The following is a 22877-nucleotide window of genomic DNA, read 5'->3' on the forward strand; positions in this document are numbered from 1 at the left end:
TTATTATTATTATTATTATTATTATTATATATTGTCATATTATTATTATTATTATTATTATTATATATTATCATATTATTATTATTATATATTATATACTGTACTATTATTATATACTGTCTAGTCACAATAACTTTATTATATTTTTATATTTCATATTGTATTTTATTTATGTCTTGAACACATTATGACTAGTTATTGACGTTATTCTATTTTATTATCTATCTATCTATCTATCTATCCATCTATCTATCTATCTATCTATCTATCTATCTATCTATCTATCACCATCATATCATTACCTACCTACGAAATATCCACAAACATTCAATGATGGAGACATAAATGACAATATGAAAACAAAATAAAAACATAAATCTTGGATATAAAGTGTTAAAACAAGCAGAAACAGTTGTGACATGTGACTCTCCTACAGTGTGTAAAGATGTGGATTTAAGGAGAATCTCTGAGGGATAATCGGGATTGAATGTGGATTTCCAGTCCCTAATGTGAACGAGATGTGTTTTAGTGATCCGTGTCTCTTACAGATGGACTCCAGCAGATGGTGGAAGCATTTGATCATGTGACAGTGAGAAAAACATGCAAAGAGAATTGCCAAAAGGCAAATTTGAAATGTATCTGCCGTAGTGGAGGAGAGTGCACTACAGACTCACTGGAGTGTTTCTTCTCCTCAGTCTGATGTTCAGTTTCCGTAGAAGCAACAAACACCACAGTGAGTGTGTGTCTGAGTGTGTGTGTGTGTGTGTGTGTGTGTGTGTGTGTGTGAGTGTGTGTTCATCATCAAGCTGGGCCGGGAATAGATTCGGGTGGCTGTGTACTGTATCTGCACTGCTGGAGCTCAACACCAACTGACTCTATTTCCAACACCGACTGTGATCATTTTCTGTTGTGTGACTCCGGTAAGAGGTCAAACCTCCACACACAGAGTTTATTTTCATTAGTTTTACCACCTTTACCTGTGAAATCGTGAGATTTAAGTTGCCCGGTTTGTCCCACGTGCATGCAGGAGGACACGCGTAGACGTTCCTGCTGCCATTTCACACTATTCTGCTGATTGACAGTTTCTGCTGGTAATTGGCTGCAATGTGATGCAGTGAAGAAGACTGCAAGCAAGGAAACATGGATGACAATACAGGGTAACACTTTATAATAAGGTCCTTAATAACCATTAATTAACAAGTAATAAGGCATTGTTCTTGCTTTAGATAAAAAGCATAGTTAACTTATAGTTAACTTATAATAGAAGAGCAATAAAGTATATTTTAATATCAATGAGCAAACAAAATAAGATTAATAAAGGCATGGCAAAGACATAATGGGTGGGTCATGGGTGTTTGTAATGCCATTATTAACACTTATATAAGCTTATAAACACACAATAATGTTAATAAGCATCTTGTAAGGACTTACAAGGGCCTTATTACTTGTTAATTAATGGTTATTACAAGGACCTTCATATAAAGTGTTACCCAATACAGGTATCAAAAGTAGGGGTGGGCGATATGGCCCTAAAAGATTATCATTAAAAAATATGATTTTTTAGTCTGTTTGAATAAATAAAAAACGTTAAACAAATCATAAATCAATCTAAAATGTAGTGTAAAGTGCAAATCTCAACAGTTGCCACATACAACAAAAATGACTCTTGACTCTTGAGTATTAGCAAATAATAAAAAATTACCATCTTCATGTAAATTCTGTGCTCTTATTTTGAAAGCTGCATGTGTTCAGAGACAGGAAGTAATAGTATTTTTTTGTGATTAACATAACTTTAATTGTTAGCTAATGTTAGCTCGCGGCTAACGAACGGCACGAGACTGATACAGACAGGTAGGCACGGTGTCAACGGACCCTATATATGACCTGATACGGAAAAAAGTTAGGATGCTGTGAAAAACATTCTGCATTCTGTTTTTATTTTCATTTTTCACAGTGTCACAACTTTTTTTGGTATTGGGGTTGTATGTAATATATTCCTCTTCTGGGCTTGAAATGTGAGTCCAATGCAAGTGGCAATTTATACCTTCTTTCTAATGTCCAGCAGGGGGCGCCTTCACAAAAAAATGTCCAATTATAGAGAAGTCTATTACCCCTTTTGGACCAAGGCAGTTCCTGGGCTGGTTGGGAACCGGTGCCTAGTCCTGAAACAGTTTCTCGCTTTTCGACTGCCAAAGAACCGGCTCTGGGCCAGGAAAGTGGCACCAACTCTTTGCTGGTAAATGGACCTGCACTTATATAGCGCAATTCTAGTGGCTTTGCAACCATTCAAAGCTCTTTACACTACAGACTGACTCATTAACCCGTTTATACACATATTCATACTGGTGGCAGAGGCTACCCTAAACCGTCCCACCTGCCACCATTGGGAATTCATTCACACACCGATGAACACAGCATCAGGAGCAATTTGGGGTTCAGTATCTTGCTCAAGGATACTTTGACATGTAGGCTGCCATGGTCAGGGATCGGACCACCAACCTTTCGTTCAATGGATGACCGCTCTACCAACCGAGCCACAGCCGGCCCAAACCATGAACCACTTACGTCAGGGGCTGGGATTATCATGAACAACAAGACCATCTTAAATGTGTATCATTTATTTATTTATTTATTTTTTAACTGCAATGAGTTTGATATAGGCTCGTGTTAGCGGACTAGCGTTAGCAGGCTAGTGTTAGCAGGCTAGTGTTAGCAGGCTAGCGTTAGCTTACAATAAGGTCTACGGAATCCCCTTCCATAGCGAGCAAGACGAGCATAACAAATCAGTGTTGCCAACTTAGTGACTCTATATTTAGCGACTTTTCAGAACCCCTAGTGACTATTTTTTTAAAAAGTGACTAGCGACAAATCTAGTGAGTTTTTCTGGTGTTACTGGAGACTTTCAGAGACTCGTTCTTACCTACGCCCCTCCCTCGTCCCAAAGCATTCACTAGCAGCCCAGTCCTCCTGCAGCAGTCTCTCCCAGCTGCAGTCACAGAGCCGGAGGGGATGTTAACCCCTTAGCGTCCAGTCTGCAAATCGCACATGCACGAAGTCGCCGCTGGCTGGTTTACAGTCAGAGTGTCTTTTAGGTCACTTTAGCCTTTAGTCCCGAGGCCGGATTAAGGAGGAGGGTTGAAATTGTGACAGAAGACAGAGCACTAGCAGTTCTAAACATATTTAGGTTGTTTTTTACTCATGCAAGTACATGCACATGGTAAATTATGCAGATTAGGTGATGACGTCATTTAGCGACTTTAAGGAGACCTTACTGAGGAGTTGGGAACACTGGAAAAATGTGTTTTAATAGTCATTTTTAGTTGCCAATTCGGGCTCACAAAGCCAGGAGCAACATTTGTAAAGAAACATTGTTGTTATTGTACTTGCTGAGAGCGGAGACATATAAAGACATATACAGTGATTTAATGACGTGGCTCTTCAGCCTGTGGAAACACAAACAGGTTCTGAGAAGGTTCGCAAGTTGAACCAACTTCAAACCATCACCAGCAGAAGAACGAGGTTGGCTTTGATTGAAAATGACCCTACTTCTCACCTGATTTATTGTCTCAGGAAATATTATCCTAATGGGTTTATGGCCTCAATCACGAGATTCAAGACTTCTTAAATACAGCACGATGTCCTTTTCTAAATGATGGTCCCATTTAGCGTAAATTAGACGATTAGCAGGGTATTCTTCATGGTGTGCCATAAAGGTAAATGGCCGATATGTCGTTATAAACCAATATCTAATTGGCCACCTGATGATGGTGCTACAGGAAAAGTCTGAGGATCCTGCAAAGTTATTCCTTTTTTCCAGAGTGAATGTTTGTTAAAAAAAAGTTCATGTTCATCCATCCAACAGTTGTCAAGATATTTCTGTCTGTAGCAAAGCGGCCGACTGACTGACTGACAGGCCGTTCCCCAGAGTCGTGCAGCTAGCATGGCTAAAAAAGCAGAGGAGAAAAGAAAAAATCCAAAAAGTTGCTGCAGTAAATAACACCTTGGAAGGCTGAGAACATAAATAATACAGTAAGTGAATTTATGTGTGATTCATTCTCAGGAGGTACAGGTGCTGAATTTCTCTGCTCCTTATGTTGTTTATATATTTACATATGAATGTCTTCCCTTTAATTCCACATTTCTACCATTATTTACCCACTAGATGCCAATTCTAATGTAGAAACATACCATTCATAATAATATATAATTGAATAATTAGATCATAATGATTAAAAAAACTTGCTCCATGCCAAACTTCTGTCTGCAGGACAAAATCCTTGACGAATTGAAATAAACGGGTTAAACAGCAGAAGAAATTATTAAAATATTAAAACACCCATTTTGCAAACTCTCACAACTTATAGCAGCAGTATAATCATATTGTCAAAATGGATTATATGATTATACTGCACAAGTTTTATGAGTTTGTAAACTGAGATTTTGTAAAACTGTTTGCTTTTGTCAAATTAAATTACATTTTTACTCTGCTCCTTATGTTGTATATATATTTACAGATGACTGTCTTCCCTTTAATTTCACATTTCTACCATTATTTATCCACTAGATGCCAATTCTAATGTAGAAACATACCATTCATAATAATATATAATTGAATAATTAGATCATAATGATTAAAAAAACTTGCTCCATGCCAAACTTCTGTCTGCAGGACAAAATCCTTGATGAATTGAAATAAATGGGTTAAACAGCAGAAAAAAATATTAAAATATTAAAAACACCCATTTTGCAAACTCTCTCAACTTGTGCAGTATAATCATATCATCAAAACTTCCCAAACACATGCATTTTTATTAAGATTAACTACAAAATGTAAGCGTGTGACACAGTTTACATGGATTATATGATTATACTGCACAAGTTATATGAGTTTGTAAACTGAGATTTTGAAAAACTGTTTGCTTTTGTTAAATTAAATTACATTTTTACTCTGCTCCTTATGTTGTATATATATTTACATATGACTGTCTTCCCTTTAATTTCACATTTCTACCATTATTTATCCACTAGATGCCAATTCTAATGTGGAAACATACAATCCATAATAATATATAATTGAATAATTACATGATAATGATTTTAAAAACTTGCCAAACATGCTAAACTTCTGTCTGCAGCTCACCACCCAAAGACGAAGAGATATAGGAGTAACGCAGGATCAAGGAAATAATCTTGGATTTGAAATAAATAAAAACGAGATGAGTTTTCTTGTTCACTGTGATTGAATTTGGGAACAGAGGTAATACAAGACCCAACAGAATCCAATTTGTTATTTCCTGTCAGATCCCACAAATCCACACAGTGCTCAGCAGATCTCAGCAGGAACTGCAGGAAATGTACTGTATACTTAGTGTCAGTGGGAAATATATTCAACAGCATAATGTGCAAAATCAAGCTGAACTAGCTAACTATTAAATATTTTGCATTTACAAGATAACTCAAGGCATTTTACAGCAGCCATAAAATAAATAAAGTCCTAATTTATCTTGATCCCTGTCTGTCCACCCACAGATCTTCTGACTTCAGACATGATAACAGGTATATATGAGTGACATCCTGTCACAGTGTGACAGCAGGCAAACCACGTCTCAAGATTTTATCTGATGGAGAATGTGTAAGTGTTGCTGAGAATGACAGCTGGTTTCTCATTTCCTATCCTTGCCGACGCATTTTAGCATTGTACCAGCAACACCTCAGGAAATGCAGCAGTTGTCATCCACAGACTGTGTAGTGGCTGCTACAGGGGAGGTGATAGCCCTGCTAGGATTACATCACATGGGCTACACCCGCTGGTGGAAAGTTACAAAGAAAATTGCTTGCAATTGAACTGAGGTTCTTTTGTATTTGAATATATCCAAGTTATGCTGCTTTAAACTTCAAGGGAGAAAAGTCTTCATCTCTATGAAGACTAATGGGGATCCAAAGGATACAATAAACAATAAACAATAAACATAATCCATCCATCCATCCATCCATCCATCCATTCTCGTCCACTTATCCGGGGCCGGGTCGCGGGGGCGGCAGGCTAAGCAGGGCATTCCAGATGTCCCTCTCCCCAGCCACAACGTCCAGCTCCTCCTGGGGGACCCCGAGGCGTTCCCAGTCTTTTTTTTTGGTAATTTTGTATGTTTTTCTATTTATTTTGAGCCTTTTTTGGTAATTTTGTGTCCTTATGGTAATTTTGTGCCTTTTTTGGTAATTTTGTATCTTTTTATTGGTAATTTTGTGTCTTTTTTGGTAATTTTGTGTCTTTTTTGGTCGTTTTGTATCTTTTTCTAGTAATTTTTTTGGTAATTTTGTGCCTATTTTGGTAATTTTGTATCTTTTTATTGCGAACTTTGTGTCTTTTTCTAGTCATTTTGAGTCTGGGAGGATCCTTACCAGATGCCCAAACCACCTCAGCTGGCTCCTTTAGAGGAGAAGGAGCAGCGTCTCTACTCCGAGCTCCCTCCGGATGTCTGAGCTCCTCCCCCTATCTCTAAGGCTGAGCCCAGCCACCCTATGGAGGAAGCTCATTTCAGCCGCTTGTATCCGCGATCTTGTTCTATCGGTCACTACCCAAAGCTCATGACCATAGGTGAGGGTTGGAACATAGACGGAGCGGTAAATCGAGAGCTTTGCCTTCAGGCTCAGCTCCTTCTTCACCACGACGCTCCGGTACAACGCCCGCATCACTGCTGACGCTGCACCAAACCGCCTGTCCATCTCACGCTCCGTTCTACCCTCACTGCTGAACAAGACCCCCAGATACTGGAACTCCTTCTCTTGAGATAGTACCTCTCTCCACCCAGAGGGGGCAGTCCACCGTTTTCACCCAGAGAACCATGGCCTCAGACTTGGAGGTGCTGACTCTCATCCCAACCGCTTCGCGCTCGGCTGCAAACCGCCCCAGTGAGTGCTGGAGGTCCCGGCTTGGTGAAACCAAAAGAACCACATCATCTGCAAAAAGCAGAGATGTAATTCTAAGGTCACCAAACCGGATCCCTTCCTCCCCCCGACTGCTCCTTGAGATCCTGTCCACGAAAACCATGAACAGAATTGGAGACAAGGGGCAACCCTGGCGGAGGCCAACACCCACCGGGAACGTGTTTGACGTTGTGCTGAGTATGCGGACACTGCTCTCACTTTTGGTTCTATAGGGACCAGATAGCTCGTAGCAACGAGCCCGGTACCCAATATTCCCGCAGTACCCCCCACAAGACTCGAGGGACACGGTCGTAGGCTTTCTCCAAGTCCACCTGTCAGGGTTTCCAGCAATTCTTAGTTATAATCAGTTAATTTTGTTTTCATGCCATATCATTAACTCCCCTGTCATTTAAGATCCTGCCACTCCCACTTGCACTGGTCCACTTCCACTGGTTCTCTGCCAGATGGTCTTGTGTTTTCAACAAGCCTTCCAGCGTTCTCTAGTCTGTTTTTTGCCTGATCGACCTGTTCTGAACCTGCCTGTTTATTGGATTTTGGATACCTGCCTGCCCCTTGTCGGATTTGTTTGCCTGTTTGGACTGATCTCCCGGTTTTGACCTTATTGCCTGAACATTTAAGTAAACTGAGTTTCCTGCTGATCTACTGTCTCTGTGTCGTGCTTTTGGGTTCTACTCTGCCACTACTGGTGATCTTTACACCACCAAACACATGTAGACTGAATGAGCAAACTCCCATGAAGTCTAGGAGGGTAAAGAGCTGGTCCGTTGTTCCACGGCCAGGACGAAAGCTGCATTGTTCCTCCTGAATCTGAGGCTTCAACATAATTTTTCTACTTATTACATTACTGAGGCAAACATTGTACATTCTTTCCCACTACATTTCTTCAGGCTTTTCTTATTCACTGTTTGTAGTAATACCCACAAAAATGCTGTACTCTAATTCACAGATAACCCACAGAATTGTTAGGCAGCAGGCATGGCTTAATATGATCCATGTGGATATTTGAGATTAGGCAGTAAATGGTAAATATGACTGGAGGAAAGGAGGAAGTAAGGCAATGCAGAGTAAAGACAGATAAAGTCTGTTTAGGGACACACAAAGGAGTTACCATAATCAGTCACACTCTGCAGCAACTCACAGTGTAAACTTCCACATTTGGGGTTTGGGGATGACGGGAAAAGTCAAAGATGGCAGCAGAGGAGAAGCTAGAGGATGAACTGACTAATAACAGCACACTAAAGTGGGAGGCCCAGATAGCCTGGAGGTAAGTCTGTCAGCTAAACACTAACAGCACCAGTCTTCAGCTGATGGCAGCTGACTTCACTTCTCAGCAATGATGTTGTATTATTACAACAGTATATTATTACAATATGCTAGCGTAACGGTATCCCAAATCTGACACCGTTCGAATAAGATTCTATCAAAATTTCACATTAACTACTAATATAAATTATCATGTTATGCTTCCAATTAATTAAATGGTGTGAAACTGAAGTCTTACTTCTAATCTTTTGAACCGTATATTGTTTTAACTGTGTACGTTAGCCTCGGGTTTACCAGAGTCAGCTAAAGGAATCTAACGTCGGTGAATTAGCCGTGAGCTAACTGTATCCTAACCCTGACACCGTTCGAATAAGATTCTATCAAAATTTCACATTAACTACTAATATAAATGATCATGTCATGCTTCCAATTAATTAAATGGTGTGGAACTAAAGTCTAACTTCTTATCTTTCGAACCATATATTGTTTTAACCGTGTACGTTAGCCTCGGGATTACCAGAGTCAGCTAAAAGACGCTAACGCCGGTGAATTTGCCGTGAGCTAACTGTATCCTAAATCGGACACTGTTCGAATAAGATTCTATCAAAATTACTACTACTAATATAAATGATCATGTTCTGCTTCAAATTAATTAAATGGTGTGAAACTAAAGTCTAACTTCTTATCTTTTGAACCGTATATTGTTTTAACTGTGTACGTTAGCCTCAGGTTTACCAGAGTCGGCTAAAGGATGCTAATGCCGGTAAATTAGCCGTGAGCTAACTGTATCCTAAATTGGACACTGTTCGAATAAGATTCTATCAAAATTTCACATTAACTACTAATATAAATGATCATGTCATGCTTCCAATTAATTAAATGGTGTGGAACTAAAGTCTAACTTCTTATCTTTTGAGACGTATATTGTTTTAACTGTGTATGTTAGCCTCGGGTTTACCAGAGTCGGCTAAAGGATGCTAATGCCGGTGAATTAGCCGTGAGCTAACTGTATCCCATATCGGACACCGTTCGAATAAGATTCTATCAAAATTTCACATTAACTACTAATATAAATGATCATGTTATGCCTCAATTAATTACATGGTGTGAAACTAAAGTCTAACTTCTTATCTTTCGAACTGTATATTGTTTTAAGTGTGTACATTAGCCTCGGGTTTTCCAGAGATGGCTAAAGGACGCTAACGTTGGTGAATTAGCCGTGAACTAACTGTATCCTAAATCGGACACCGTTCGAATAAGATTCTATCAAAATTTCACATTAACTACTAATATAAATGATCATGTTCTGCTTCAAATTAATTAAATGGTGTGGAACTAAAGTCTAACTTCTTATCTTTCGAACCATATATTGTTTTAACCGTGTACGTTAGCCTCGGGATTACCAGAGTCAGCTAAAAGACGCTAACGCCGGTGAATTTGCCGTGAGCTAACTGTATCCTAAATCGGACACTGTTCGAATAAGATTCTATCAAAATTACTACTACTAATATAAATGATCATGTTCTGCTTCAAATTAATTAAATGGTGTGAAACTAAAGTCTAACTTCTTATCTTTTGAACCGTATATTGTTTTAACTGTGTACGTTAGCCTCAGGTTTACCAGAGTCGGCTAAAGGATGCTAATGCCGGTAAATTAGCCGTGAGCTAACTGTATCCTAAATTGGACACTGTTCGAATAAGATTCTATCAAAATTTCACATTAACTACTAATATAAATGATCATGTCATGCTTCCAATTAATTAAATGGTGTGGAACTAAAGTCTAACTTCTTATCTTTTGAGACGTATATTGTTTTAACTGTGTATGTTAGCCTCGGGTTTACCAGAGTCGGCTAAAGGATGCTAATGCCGGTGAATTAGCCGTGAGCTAACTGTATCCCATATCGGACACCGTTCGAATAAGATTCTATCAAAATTTCACATTAACTACTAATATAAATGATCATGTTATGCCTCAATTAATTACATGGTGTGAAACTAAAGTCTAACTTCTTATCTTTCGAACTGTATATTGTTTTAAGTGTGTACATTAGCCTCGGGTTTTCCAGAGATGGCTAAAGGACGCTAACGTTGGTGAATTAGCCGTGAACTAACTGTATCCTAAATCGGACACCGTTCGAATAAGATTCTATCAAAATTTCACATTAACTACTAATATAAATGATCATGTTCTGCTTCAAATTAATTAAATGGTGTGGAACTAAAGTCTAACTTCTTATCTTTCGAACCATATATTGTTTTAACCGTGTACGTTAGCCTCGGGATTACCAGAGTCAGCTAAAAGACGCTAACGCCGGTGAATTTGCCGTGAGCTAACTGTATCCTAAATCGGACACTGTTCGAATAAGATTCTATCAAAATTACTACTACTAATATAAATGATCATGTTCTGCTTCAAATTAATTAAATGGTGTGAAACTAAAGTCTAACTTCTTATCTTTCGAACCGTATATTGTTTTAAGTGTGTACATTAGACTCGGGTTTACCAGAGTCGGCTAAAGGACGCTAACATCGGTGAATTAGCCGTGAGCTAACTGTATCCTAAATTGGACACTGTTCGAATAAGATTCTATCAACATTTCACATTAACTACTAATATAAATGATCATGTCATGCTTCCAATTAATTAAATGGTGTGGAACTAAAGTCTAACTTCTTATCTTTTGAACCGTATATTGTTTTAACCGTGTATGTTAGCCTCGGGTTTAGCAGAGTCGGCTAAAGGATGCTAACGCCGGTGAATTAGCCGTGAGCTAACTGCATCCCACATCAGACACTTGGATCTCCTCGCTGTAAAACAATAAAACAATGAGCTGCTGAGGTTTTGGGGGGAAATTGGATGTTTCTGTCCTTCACAATAAAATACAGGACAGTAAAAATACAGCTGGACTTTAAGATCTTTGCTGAGCGTTCTTACTGCTTTCTCTCATCAGAGTTACTTTCATATTCTAATTAGACATGTAAATCCACATGTACATGAATGAAATGTCACATGCAGAATGTTAAATATGTATAAATCAATTATATCTACACTGGTGGTGGAGATTTTATTAGAAATGACATGGCAGCATTGCAGATGTGTCTGACTTTGGGTCTCTACATCCTTGGTTTCTGTAGAAATGTTAATAAAATTCTGGCGGGATTCACTTTTTGGAGTGAAAATGACTTGAAGACATTTTTTACAATCAGCTTGTGACATCTCTAACTCTTTCATCAGTTCATCGGCTCATTATCTGCTCCGGGATTCTTTCCTTTTGCTGGCTCACTTCCCCTCAACGTTGCATCAGCTCACCTCTGCTCATTCCTTTTCTTTTCCAATTTTGTCCGACTTCGAAGTGTCTTTCCTCTTCGCCACCCGATCCTCGTTTACACTTCAAAGTCTCCTGCACTCTTAGCCATGAGCTTATTCTCATTTTGTAAATCAAGTGCTCTCGAGTGTTTCTGCTCCTTGTCGGAGCCAAAGATAAGCGAGACACAATGATGCCTGGACCCAGTCCTTCATTAGTTAACTCGAGTGGATCGGCTAATTAACCAGATTTGTGATGACATTACTCTATCAACGAAATAAAAAGGTACTTTTACCTCTGCTTTTTAAACAGCTTTGGTAAAACCTGAAGCCTGATCGGCACATTAGTAACCTTGAGAAGATTGTATTTGACTACATGATCACCAGAATACTATTAATATATTAATAATACAGTCCTGCCTTTGTACCAACGCTAACAATAATACCACTTTATGAAGGTAGTAAATGACCTGAGAACTTCAACTTATTCCAACAATGTGGATTCTCTCTTTTGTTAGATATGAGTGCTGCATTTCATACAACAGATTATGGTATTTTGATCAGTTGTAACATTGAGAAATGGATATTTATCTCTTGACTGACTCACTTAACACTGTGCTTTCCCCAAGACAACAAGCTACGTTTATTGTCAGGTGGTGACCTCTAGTGCAGCCGTTCTCAACCTTGGGGTCGGGACCCCAAATGGGGTCGCGAGATGATTACTGGGGGTCACCAAATCATTTTGGAAGTCAGCTCTGTCTCCACTGTGTTAAAGTGTTCATGTGTTTTAGTCTTTTTGGTCACTTAATGTTTTTTTTTGGTCATTTTGTGTTTGTTTTTTAGTCATTTTGTGTCTTTTTTGGTAATTTTGTGTATTTTTTTGGTAATTTTGTGTCTTTTTTTTATCACTTTGTGGTCATTTTGTGTCTTTTATGGTCAATTTGTCTTTTTTTGGTCATTTTGTGTCTTTTTTTTGGTCATTTTGTTTCCTTTTTTTGGGTGATCTGAACTGTGCGTGTGAGATTGTGTTCAGTGAGTGGGGGTCGCGGACAACATGGATGTTAAATTGGGGGTCGCAACTCAAAAAGGTTGAGAACTATTGCTCTAGTGAACAAAATTATTCTAACTGAAACCTAACCAAGTCATTTTGTTGCCTACACCTAACCAAACCTTAACCGTTTAACAACATTAACCATTAGCCAGGTGTTTAAAACAACATAATCAGTCACCATAATGTCAAATATCTACAGTGGCCCTGAGAGCTCACAGCAACAGCAACTTAAGAAAAATTAACAAAACAATATTTTCTCTTAGGTTATTAAGTTTACTGATATACTGTATATTTTATGTGGTAATTATGTTTGATGTTTGTTTGTGTCTAGTTTTAGTTTTAATGTTATTTAATGTGTTAAAGTTCTTATTTATTATTGTTGTTTTATTTATTTATTCATTTATTTAGGTTGGTTTTTTGATTTCTTGGGGTTTTTTTTTCTTTCTTTTTTTGTTTTTTTACTGTGTTTGTCCATTGATGACTTATGTTGTGTTTTGTTTAAATTAAAAATGAAAAACAGTTGTGCAAAAAGAAACTGCAACTATGATAACAAGCTTCAGATACTTGATACTTTTGAAAATGAGTATCGTATCCGGATACAACGTTTTAGTATCGATATCGATAGTATACTTTTGACAACCCTATTAGACTAAACACCTTTTTTTGCAGTGTGTGAATCATTAAACTGGTGAAATTACAGTAAAATACATCAATCTGTCTGCTGCTAGAAAGAAACAGAAACGTAAAAACAGGCAGATTAGTGCAGCACAATGCAGCCGAGACCGAACCAGAACTCTGCAGCTGTATTCACATCAACAAAGGTCTAAGCAGCTTTTTTCCGCTGGCTTCAGATCAGAATCAGAGCCAAGACCTAACCTCAGTTATCATGATTTATTCATACAGCGTTTACACTCTGCAAAAGAACAGTAAATACATTTATTTGTAAATTACCATCACATGTGGAAGCGTGATGCTCCGAGATTCTGATCTTTGGCTTCAGCTGCATAACATCAACAGCCAGACTAATGGGAAAACTGTTAGTGTTCCTACTGGCAACATTTAAACACATAATTAGATTCTCTCCCCACAATTTGAATTCACTTCATTATTCAGTCTGACTTGTTGTTCATGATCGTCATAAACACACATTTCCACACCACAAAGAAGCTGCATCTGTAATTGTTAGGAGCAGTTGTCCATGTGCTCATTTATTTAAGAGTTGTAATTCCTCAAAGATGACTCACAACAACTATTTTCGTGACAGTTTTTCCTGGCTGCAGTTGGAAACAGCTGTCAGTGAGCAAAACAACAGATCCTTTTTGAATTGCTGATAAAACCAAGGTTGTGGGCAGTTATTCAGAGGCGTGGAACAAGCCTATTGGCATATTGTTTACTCTGAACATTTGTGTATTCACCAGAGGTTTGCATTGGACTTTTCCGTTCCATCATTTTGACGGACAGGTTCATAAAAATTCTGTCATAAGATATTATTATCTATCTTTTTTTTAAAATCTGTCAATGACAGAAAGTATTCGGTTAGCTGGTATTCACAATAATTCTTATTTCCATGTGTAGGGATAGTTAAATACATGTTTGTGAAATACACAGGTTTGTTTTATGTAAGTGCAACAACAAAATGTTTGTTTTCTGCTCATTTCTCTGTCAACAAATGTTGATATCTTTGAGCCAGGTAAAAAGAGGATTTAAGAAACTGGGGAAACATATATATATATATATATATATATATATATATATATATATATATATATAGTTGTGTGTCATCAGCATAATAGTGATTTTACGGTGGCCCTGAGAGCTCACATTGCTGCAACTTGAGAGAAAACATGCAAATACACAAAACACAAGCAAACTGAGAAAACATCTTCATCAATCTGACAACACAAGAGCAGCATTTAGAAAACAAAGACCTCAACACAACAGAAGTGTTTCCAGAGGACACTTAAAAGTGATGCACAAAGGACAGATAATTTACCTTGACAAGATTTATTGAATTAAGATTATTAAATCTAGAAATAAGCATGTTGTATTGATTTTTTTTTTACATTTTACTGTCATATAAACATCAGGATCTCCCAGAAGACGCTGGCTTCAAGACTTCAGATTTTGAACTCTTTCCCAGTCTTTTCTGGTTCATGACCTCATTTTTAGCCCTCAAAATGCTCAATTCTCCAGCAATCAGAGAGTTAGCATGCAGAGTGAGAAGATTGGATTGTACAAACACTATTCAAACCTGGTTAAATCATTTTCTTACAAACATAAACCACATAAACTGGAATTGGTTTGTAACCAAGTATAAATAGACCCAATGCACGGTCTTGAAAATGATGACTATATTATAGAAATAAATGTAAAACCTGCTACAATATGTGGTCTCTACATCATATGTTACACACCATGTATTCCAAATATAACAGGTGCAATTTGTATTGGAATAATACTTAAATCCTGGATAGAAAATGTGTAATATTAAGAGAATTAAACCAATCTGCACTGCAAAATGGGTGTTTAGTCTAAAAACCAGATCAAACAGTAAATCTGAGGGAAATGATCTTGCTGCATGGACAGATAATTTACCTTGACAAGATTTATTAAATTAAGATTATTAAATCTAGAAATAAGCATGTTGAACACTTAAAATAAGAAATTAACTCTTAAAACTGGTTCTTACCAAGATAAAAAAGAGCTTTCTGTGACTTTTTTTGTGTCTTTTTTTGGGTGATTTCACGTCTTTTGTGTCCTTTTTTTATGTCCTTTTTTATGTCTTTTGTTGGTATTTTTGTGTCTTTTCTTGTCGTTTTTGTGATTTTACGTCTTTTGTGGTAATTTTACATATTTTGTGTCTTTCTTTTGTCTTTTTGTGTCTTTTATTGCTGATTTTTTTGTGTCTTTTTGGTGTTTTTTTTTGTCTTTTTGTGTCTTATATTAGTGTTTTTTTGTCTTTTGTGTCTTTTATTGGTAATTTTACATCTTTTGTGTCTTATTTTTGTCTTTTTGTGTCTTTCTTTTGCTGATTTTTATGTGTATTTTTTGTGTTTTTTTGTCTTTTTGTGTCTTTTTTTAGTGTTCTTTTTGTCTTTTGTTTCTTCTTTTTAGTGATTTTACGTCTTTTGTGTCTTTTTTTGGTCATTTTGTGCCTTTAACATCTTCTTTTGGTCACAAAATGACCAAAAAAGACAAAAAATGTACAAAAGAGATCAAATTAAAAGTGCTTTAGATTCAGATTTGTTAGATAAGTATATATAATATTTCTAGATTTAATAATCTGAATTTAATAAATCTTGTCAAGGTAAATTATCTGTCCATGCAGCAAGATCATTTCCCTCAGATTTACTGTTTGATCTGGTTTTTAGACTAAAAACACCTTTTTTTACAGTGCACCATTTTTATTTATTATTTATTTTATTTATCATATAGAGCCTCATAGAGCTTTCCTTTAGATCCACAAGCCTCACCATGAGATGTTTTGATTGACAAGTTATCTGTTGCTGTTCTATCTGTTGTTGCCATGGTGATTCAGTAACTTTTGGCATAGTCTTATTTCACCCCGGTGAAGCATTTTATTAGTTTATTTGGCAAATGCTCTGAGGGAAAGGCCTGCACAGAGGTGTGCTAGCTGAGCAGGAGCTGCAGGTTAAAGCCTCTGAGCCTGTTATAGACTCTATATAGTAACAGGCTGCACAACCAGACAGGAAATATAAACAGCCTGCAAGCCGTAAGGTTGTTAAAGCAAGCCCAGTCTACAGCCGGGGTCTTTGTTGGAGGCTGGGAGGGGAATGTGTTCCTGACAACTGACCTTTTACTGTGAAACCTTTAAAGGAGCAGCTCAACGTACATAAAGCATGTCACTTCTTTAATAATGTTGGTTTTCAGCCATAAATTAAAATGTGCTAGTGTACTTATGCTAGCGTTAGCATTAGTACACTGCAAAAAAGGTGTTTAGTCTAAAAACCAGATCAAACAGTAAATCTGAGGGAAATGATCTTGCTGCATGGACAGATAATTTACCTTGACAAGATTTATTAAATTAAGATTATTAAATCTAGAAATAAGCATGTTGAACACTTAAAATAAGAAATGAACTCTTAAAACCAGATAAAGTAAAGCTGCCAGCAGTGATGAACTGGCCCGAGCAGAGTGACCTGACAATTACAAAAAAATGAAAAAGTCAGAAAATGACCAAGAAAAAGACACAAAATTACCAAGAAAAAGACACAAAATTACCAAAAAATCACAAAAAGACATAAAAAGATAAAAACAAAAAAAATACCACAGAAAGACACAAGAGGAACTAAAAAAAGACACAAAAAACAAAACAAAAAGATGTAAAATCACCACAAAAAAAGATGTACATTGAGATATAAAGGAGACACAGAAATAGTTATTTTAAGAAAAAGAAACTTAATCACTGTAAAAAAGTAAATCACACTATAAAAAAAAAAGGTGTTTAGTCTAAAACCAGATCAAACAGTAAATCTGAGGGAAATGATCTTGCTGCATGGACAGATAATTTACCTTGACAAGATTTATTAAATTAAGATTATTAAATCTAGAAATATTATATATAATTATCTAACAAATCTGAATCTAAAGAACCTTTAATTTGATCTCTTTTCGTACATTTTCTTTTGTCTTTTTTGGTCATTTTGTGACCAAAAGAAGATGTTAAAGGCACAAAAGACGTAAAATCACAAAAAAAGACACAAAAGACAAAAAAAACACTAAAAAAAGACACAAAAGACAAAAAAAACACTAAAAAAAGTCACAAAAGCACAAAAAAATACAAAAAAGACACAAAAAAATCACCAAAAAAGACACAAAAACACAAAAAAAATCACACAAAAAATCACACAAAATATGTAAAATTACCACAAAAGACGCAAAATCACAAAAAAAACGACAAGAAAAGACACAAAAACGAAGAAAAGATTGATTAAATTAAGATTATTAAATCTAAAAATAAGCAGGTTGAACACTTAAAATGAGAAATTAAAGCTGCCAGCAGCAATGAACTGGCGTTTTTTTGTCTTTTTGTGTCTTTTTTGTGTGATTTTTTTGTATTTTTGTTTCTTTTTTTTTGCTAATGTTTTGTGTCTTTTTGGTGTTTTTTTTGTCTTTTGTGTCTTTTTTTGGGTGATTTTACGTCTTTTGTGTCTTTTTTTGGTGATTTTGTGCCTTTAACATCTTCTTTTGGTCACAAAATGACCAAAAAAGACAAAAAATGTACAAAAGAGATCAAATTAAAGGTGCTTTAGATTTAGATTTGTTAGATAATTTATCTTGTTTTGAGAGTTAATTTCTTATTTTAAGTGTTCAACATGCTTATTTCTAGATTTAATAATCTTAATTTAATAAATCTTGTCAAGGTAAATTATCTGTCCATGCAGCAAGATCATTTCCCTCAGATTTACTGTTTGATCTGGTTTTTAGACTAAACACCTTTTTTACAGTGTGTAGAAAGAGCTGCCATATCTGCAGTTGTTGCAGTTGTTTCAGTTGGACACAGAGTTTAACAGACATTTTCACAGTTCTATCAGATTTGTCATAGCTTGTGTAATCCTAAAAATGCTAACGTTTATCTATGCCCTTCCATTTCCAGGGAAATATCTGTTATATATATCTGAAATATAATTTTCAGTCTTTTTGGTAATTTTGTGTCTTTTTTTAAAATCATTTTGTGTCTTTTTTGGTCATTTTGTGTCTTTTTTGGTCATTTTGTGTCTTTTTTAAAGTAATTTTGTGTATTTTTTTAAATCATTTTGTGTCTTTTTAAGCAATTTTGTGTCTTTTTGGTCATTTTGTGTCTTTTTTTGGTCATTTCGTGTCTTTTTTAAAGTAATTTTGTGTCTTTTTTGGTCATTTTGTGTCTTTTTTGGTCATTTTGTGTCTTTTTTGGTCATTTTGTGTCTTTTTTAAAGTAATTTTGTGTATTTTTTTAAATCATTTTGTGTCTTTTTAAGCAATTTTGTGTCTTTTTGGTCATTTTGTGTCTTTTTTTGGTCATTTCGTGTCTTTTTTAAAGTAATTTTGTGTCTTTTTTGGTAATTCTCTGTCTTTTTTCTGTCATTTTGTGTCTTTTTAAGTAATTTTGTGTCTTTTTTGGTAATTTTGTGTCTTTTCTAAATAAGTTTGTCTTTTTTTAAATAAGTTTGTGTCTTTTTTCTGTCATATTGTGTCTTTTTTTAAGTAATTTTGTGTCTTTTTTTAAATAAGTGTGTGTCTTTTGGTAATTTTGTGTCTTTTTTTTGGTCATTCTGTGTATTTTTTGTGTCATTTTGTGTCTTTTTTTAAGTAATATGAAAACATTTCCAAAGCTTCATAGCTTGTGTAATCCTAAAAATGCTAACGTTTATCTATGCCCTTCCATTTCCAGGGAAATATCTGGCTCTTCCCTGTAGGAACAAAATAAGTTGCTCATGTGTTGCTCAATCTGGTCTCCTGAGATCAGTTTGAGCTTCTCATATTCATTCTGTGATCGTTTGTTTTTAAATGACTTCTCCTGAGGGACCTTTAGGAACAAGAGAAAAGCTAAAAAGAGACAAAGACATCACTGAGACAAAGGAGGTTGAGTTATAAAACCATCTGAGTGATACTTGAGGAGATCTCATAGTTGTATATGGCCCTGGTCTCAGTTATGTCTCAGTTATTTTGAAGGACTGAGACATAATTGAACACATGAGTAACTCATGTTTCCTATAGGTCACCTGCAAACTTAAACATACTAAGATAAGATTTTGAGGCCTCAGTTAAACCAGAAGTCTCAAACTGAAATTACCTGAGGGCCGCTGGAGCAGTAGCAAAATGACCAAAAAAAGACACAAAATGACTGAAAAAACACAAAATGACTAAAGAAATAGACAAAATGACTAGAATGAAGATGTAAAATGACTGGAAAAAACACTAAATTACTATAAAAAGAAACAAAATGACCAAAAAATGACACAAAATGACCAAAAAGACACAAAATGACTTAAAAAAGACACAAAATGACCCAAAAAATACACAAAATGACAAGAAAAAGACATAAAATTACTGAAAAAACACTAAATTACTTTAAAAAGACACACAATGACCAAAAAAAGACACAAAATGACCAAAAAAGACACAAAATGTCTAAAAAAAGACACAAAATGACCCAAAAAATACACAAAATGACAAGAAAAAGACATAAAATGACTGAAAAAACACTAAAGTACTTTAAAAAGACACACAATGACCAAAAAAGACACAAAATGACTAAAATAGACACAAAATGACCAAAAAATACACAAAATGACCAAAAAAGACACAAAATTACCAAAAAAGACACAAAACGACTGAAAAAAAGACACAAAATGACTGAAAAAACACTAAATTACTATAAAAAGAAACAAAATGACCAAAAAAAGACACAAAATGACAAAAAAAAGACATAAAATTACTGAAAAAACACTAAATTACAAAAAAGATACAAAATTACAAAAAAAATACACAAAATGACTGAAAAAAACACTAAATTACTTTAAAAAATACACAAAATTACTTAAAAAAGAAACAAAATGACCAAAAAGACATGAAATGACCGAAAAAGACACAAAATGACCAAAAAACCCCACTAAATTACTTAAAAAGAAACAAAATGACCCAAAAATACACAGAAATACTAAAACAGACACAAAATCATTTAAAGATTACACAAAATTACCAAAAAAAGACACAAAATTACCAAAAAAAGACACAAATTTACCAAAAAAAGACACAAAATTACATTACATAACATTTCCATTTCTTCTGGTAAGAACAACGCGGCACAGACAAAATTAATTTGTACTGGATAAAAATAAAGTGCCAGTCTCTGAGTAACATTACAGCTACAGCAGCAATATCACAATCTTTAAATTATAATTAAAAGTCAATAAACTTGCTTTACCCTTTAATGTTTGATAAACAGTGACTTTAACTGTAAAACATGAGTGTTATGAGAGTAAATGTGCCAGTTTCCTCCTCTCACTGCTGCTAACTGTCTGTTTACTGGCGTGCTGAGTGTAAATGTGTGTGTAGGAGGAACTCCCTTGTGTTTCCTGTTGCTTGTTGTTGTCACATAAAAGTTAATAAACTTTTCAAACATTTCCACAACCATTTATGTTCCACTAATTCATTCAGTGTGCTGCTGTCTTCTTTCTCTAGTAGATGAGGACGGATCCTTTAGAGACGCAGCAGAGTTCATTTACATTATGTCCTGGACACTCAGAGCAGCATTAATCCTCTTAATATATATATATATATGTATATATATATATATATATATATGATTGTATTGTATTTGATGAAAGTCCATCCGTCCATCTCAACCTTCTGCCTTTGCACTGCAAAAAAGGAGTGTATAAAAACAAGATTTAAAAAATAAAGTAAAATCTTAAAATAAGAAATTAACTCTTAAAACAAGATAAATTATCTAACACTTCTAAATCCAAAGACACAAATTGACCAATAAAAGACATAAAATGACAAAAACAGTCACAAATTGACAAAAAAAAGACACAAAAAAGACAGGAAATTCTAAATTAAAAAGACAGTTTGCAGAATCAAACCATTAAATTATAGCCATTTGGATTAAATGTTTAGGAATAATTGGTCAACATTGAGCAGTTTTTGCTCTCTCTCTATTCAACGTGGGGATTTTAGATTCTTTCTACAAACTTATTTTATACAAATATATATATTTTTTTGTAAAATTGTGTCTTCTTTTGGTAATTCCGTGTCTTTTTCTGGTCACTTTGTGTCTTTTTTTTAAGTAATTTAGGTTTTTTGTGCCTTTTTTTGGTAATTTTGTGTCTTTTTGGGTCATTTTGTGTCTTTTTTTAGTAATTTTGTCTCTTTTTTTGGTCATTGTGATCCTGCCTCCAGCGGCCCTGTCAGGTAATTAGAGTTTGAGACCCCTGGTTCAACATGTTTCCAGATATAAATCAATCTTTATCCTGTGAAGATATTAACTGAGAAGAGTTGTAGCATGAAGCTTCATAAGAAAACTTGTTGTGTTGTAGAGGTGAAGGTTGGTGTCAGGGTACATAGAAAAGCATATTTATGGTTTATTAATCTTTCCATTAACAGCCACAGATCCTTCTATTAAAGTTGTGAAGGTTAATAAACATAGACAGTTTGAGAGCGTAGCGAGCAGTCAGCTCAGATCCTTTCACTCAGATCTGTGGAGGAGGCCTTCACAACAACAACAACAACAACAACAACAACTGTTATGTTCAACTTATGACTAATATATGAAAACATTTCCAAAGCTGAAATGATCAGGAAGCATTCCAGAGATGATCTGATCTGATCTCATCATCTCACCTCATCTTCAGTTTGTGCTGCGACTCTTTGAAGCGCTTTAGTTCCAGTCGGATCATCAGGACACATTAGCCTTCATTCGGTGTCTTTTTTAAATCATTTTGTGTCTTTTTTTGGTCATTTTGTGTCTTTTTTAAAGTAATTTTGTGTCTTTTTTGGTAATTTTGTGTGTTTTCTAAATAAGTTTGTGTCTTTTTTTGTCATTTTGTGTCTTTTTAAAACAATTTTGTGTATTTTTTAAGTAATTTTGTGTCTTTTTTGGTCATTTTGTGTCTTTTTTCTGTCAGTCTGTGTATTTTTTGGTAATTCTGTGTCTTTTTTTGGTCATTTTGTGTCTTTTTTAGTCATTTTGTGTCTTTTTAAATCATTTTGTGTCTTTTAAAGTAATTTTGTGTCTTTTTAAATCATTTTGTGTCTTTTAAAGTAATTTTGTGTCTTTTTAAATCATTTTGTGTCTTTTAAAGTAATTTTGTGTCTTTTCTAAATAAGTTTGTGTCTTTTTTTTAAAAAGTTATTTTGTGTCTTTTTTGGTAATTTTGTGTCTTTTTTGGTAATTTTGTGTCTTTTCTAAATAATTTTGTGTCTTTTTTTCTGTCATTTTGTGTCTTTTTGGTAATTTTGTGTCTTTTTTAAATAAGTGTCCGACTGTCCGTCTTTTGGTAATTCTGTGTATTTTTTTGGTAATTCTGTGTCGTTTTTCTGTCATTTTGTGTCTTTTTGGTAATTCGGTGTATTTTTGGGGTCATTTTGTGTCTTTTTTTAAGTAATATGAAAACATTTCCAAAGCTGAAATGATCAGGAAACATTCCAGAGATGATCTGATCTGATCTCATCATCTCAGCTCATCTTCAGTTTGTGCTACGACTCTTTGAAGTTCTTTAGTTCAAGTCGGATCATCAGGACAAATTAGCCTTCATTTGGTGTCTTTTTTAAATCATTTTGTGTCTTTTTTAAATCATTTTGTGTCTT

At 35.2% G+C, this 22877-nt stretch overlaps 1 protein-coding gene across 1 annotated transcript in view; it reads left to right on the top strand.

The window, feature by feature from the left end:
• Nucleotides 1-8132: 8132 nt before the first annotated feature.
• The window catches only part of pou1f1 (POU class 1 homeobox 1), a 63952-nt gene continuing 49207 nt past the window's right edge, over nucleotides 8133-22877 (top strand). The window contains exon 1 of the mRNA XM_059343208.1: nucleotides 8133-8209. Within this exon, the coding sequence (XP_059199191.1) occupies nucleotides 8133-8209 (77 nt within the window). The remainder of the gene's footprint in view (nucleotides 8210-22877) is intronic.

Source organism: Centropristis striata, chromosome 10 (genome assembly GCF_030273125.1).
Source record: "Centropristis striata isolate RG_2023a ecotype Rhode Island chromosome 10, C.striata_1.0, whole genome shotgun sequence".
In the NCBI taxonomy this organism is placed as follows: domain Eukaryota; kingdom Metazoa; phylum Chordata; class Actinopteri; order Perciformes; family Serranidae; genus Centropristis; species Centropristis striata.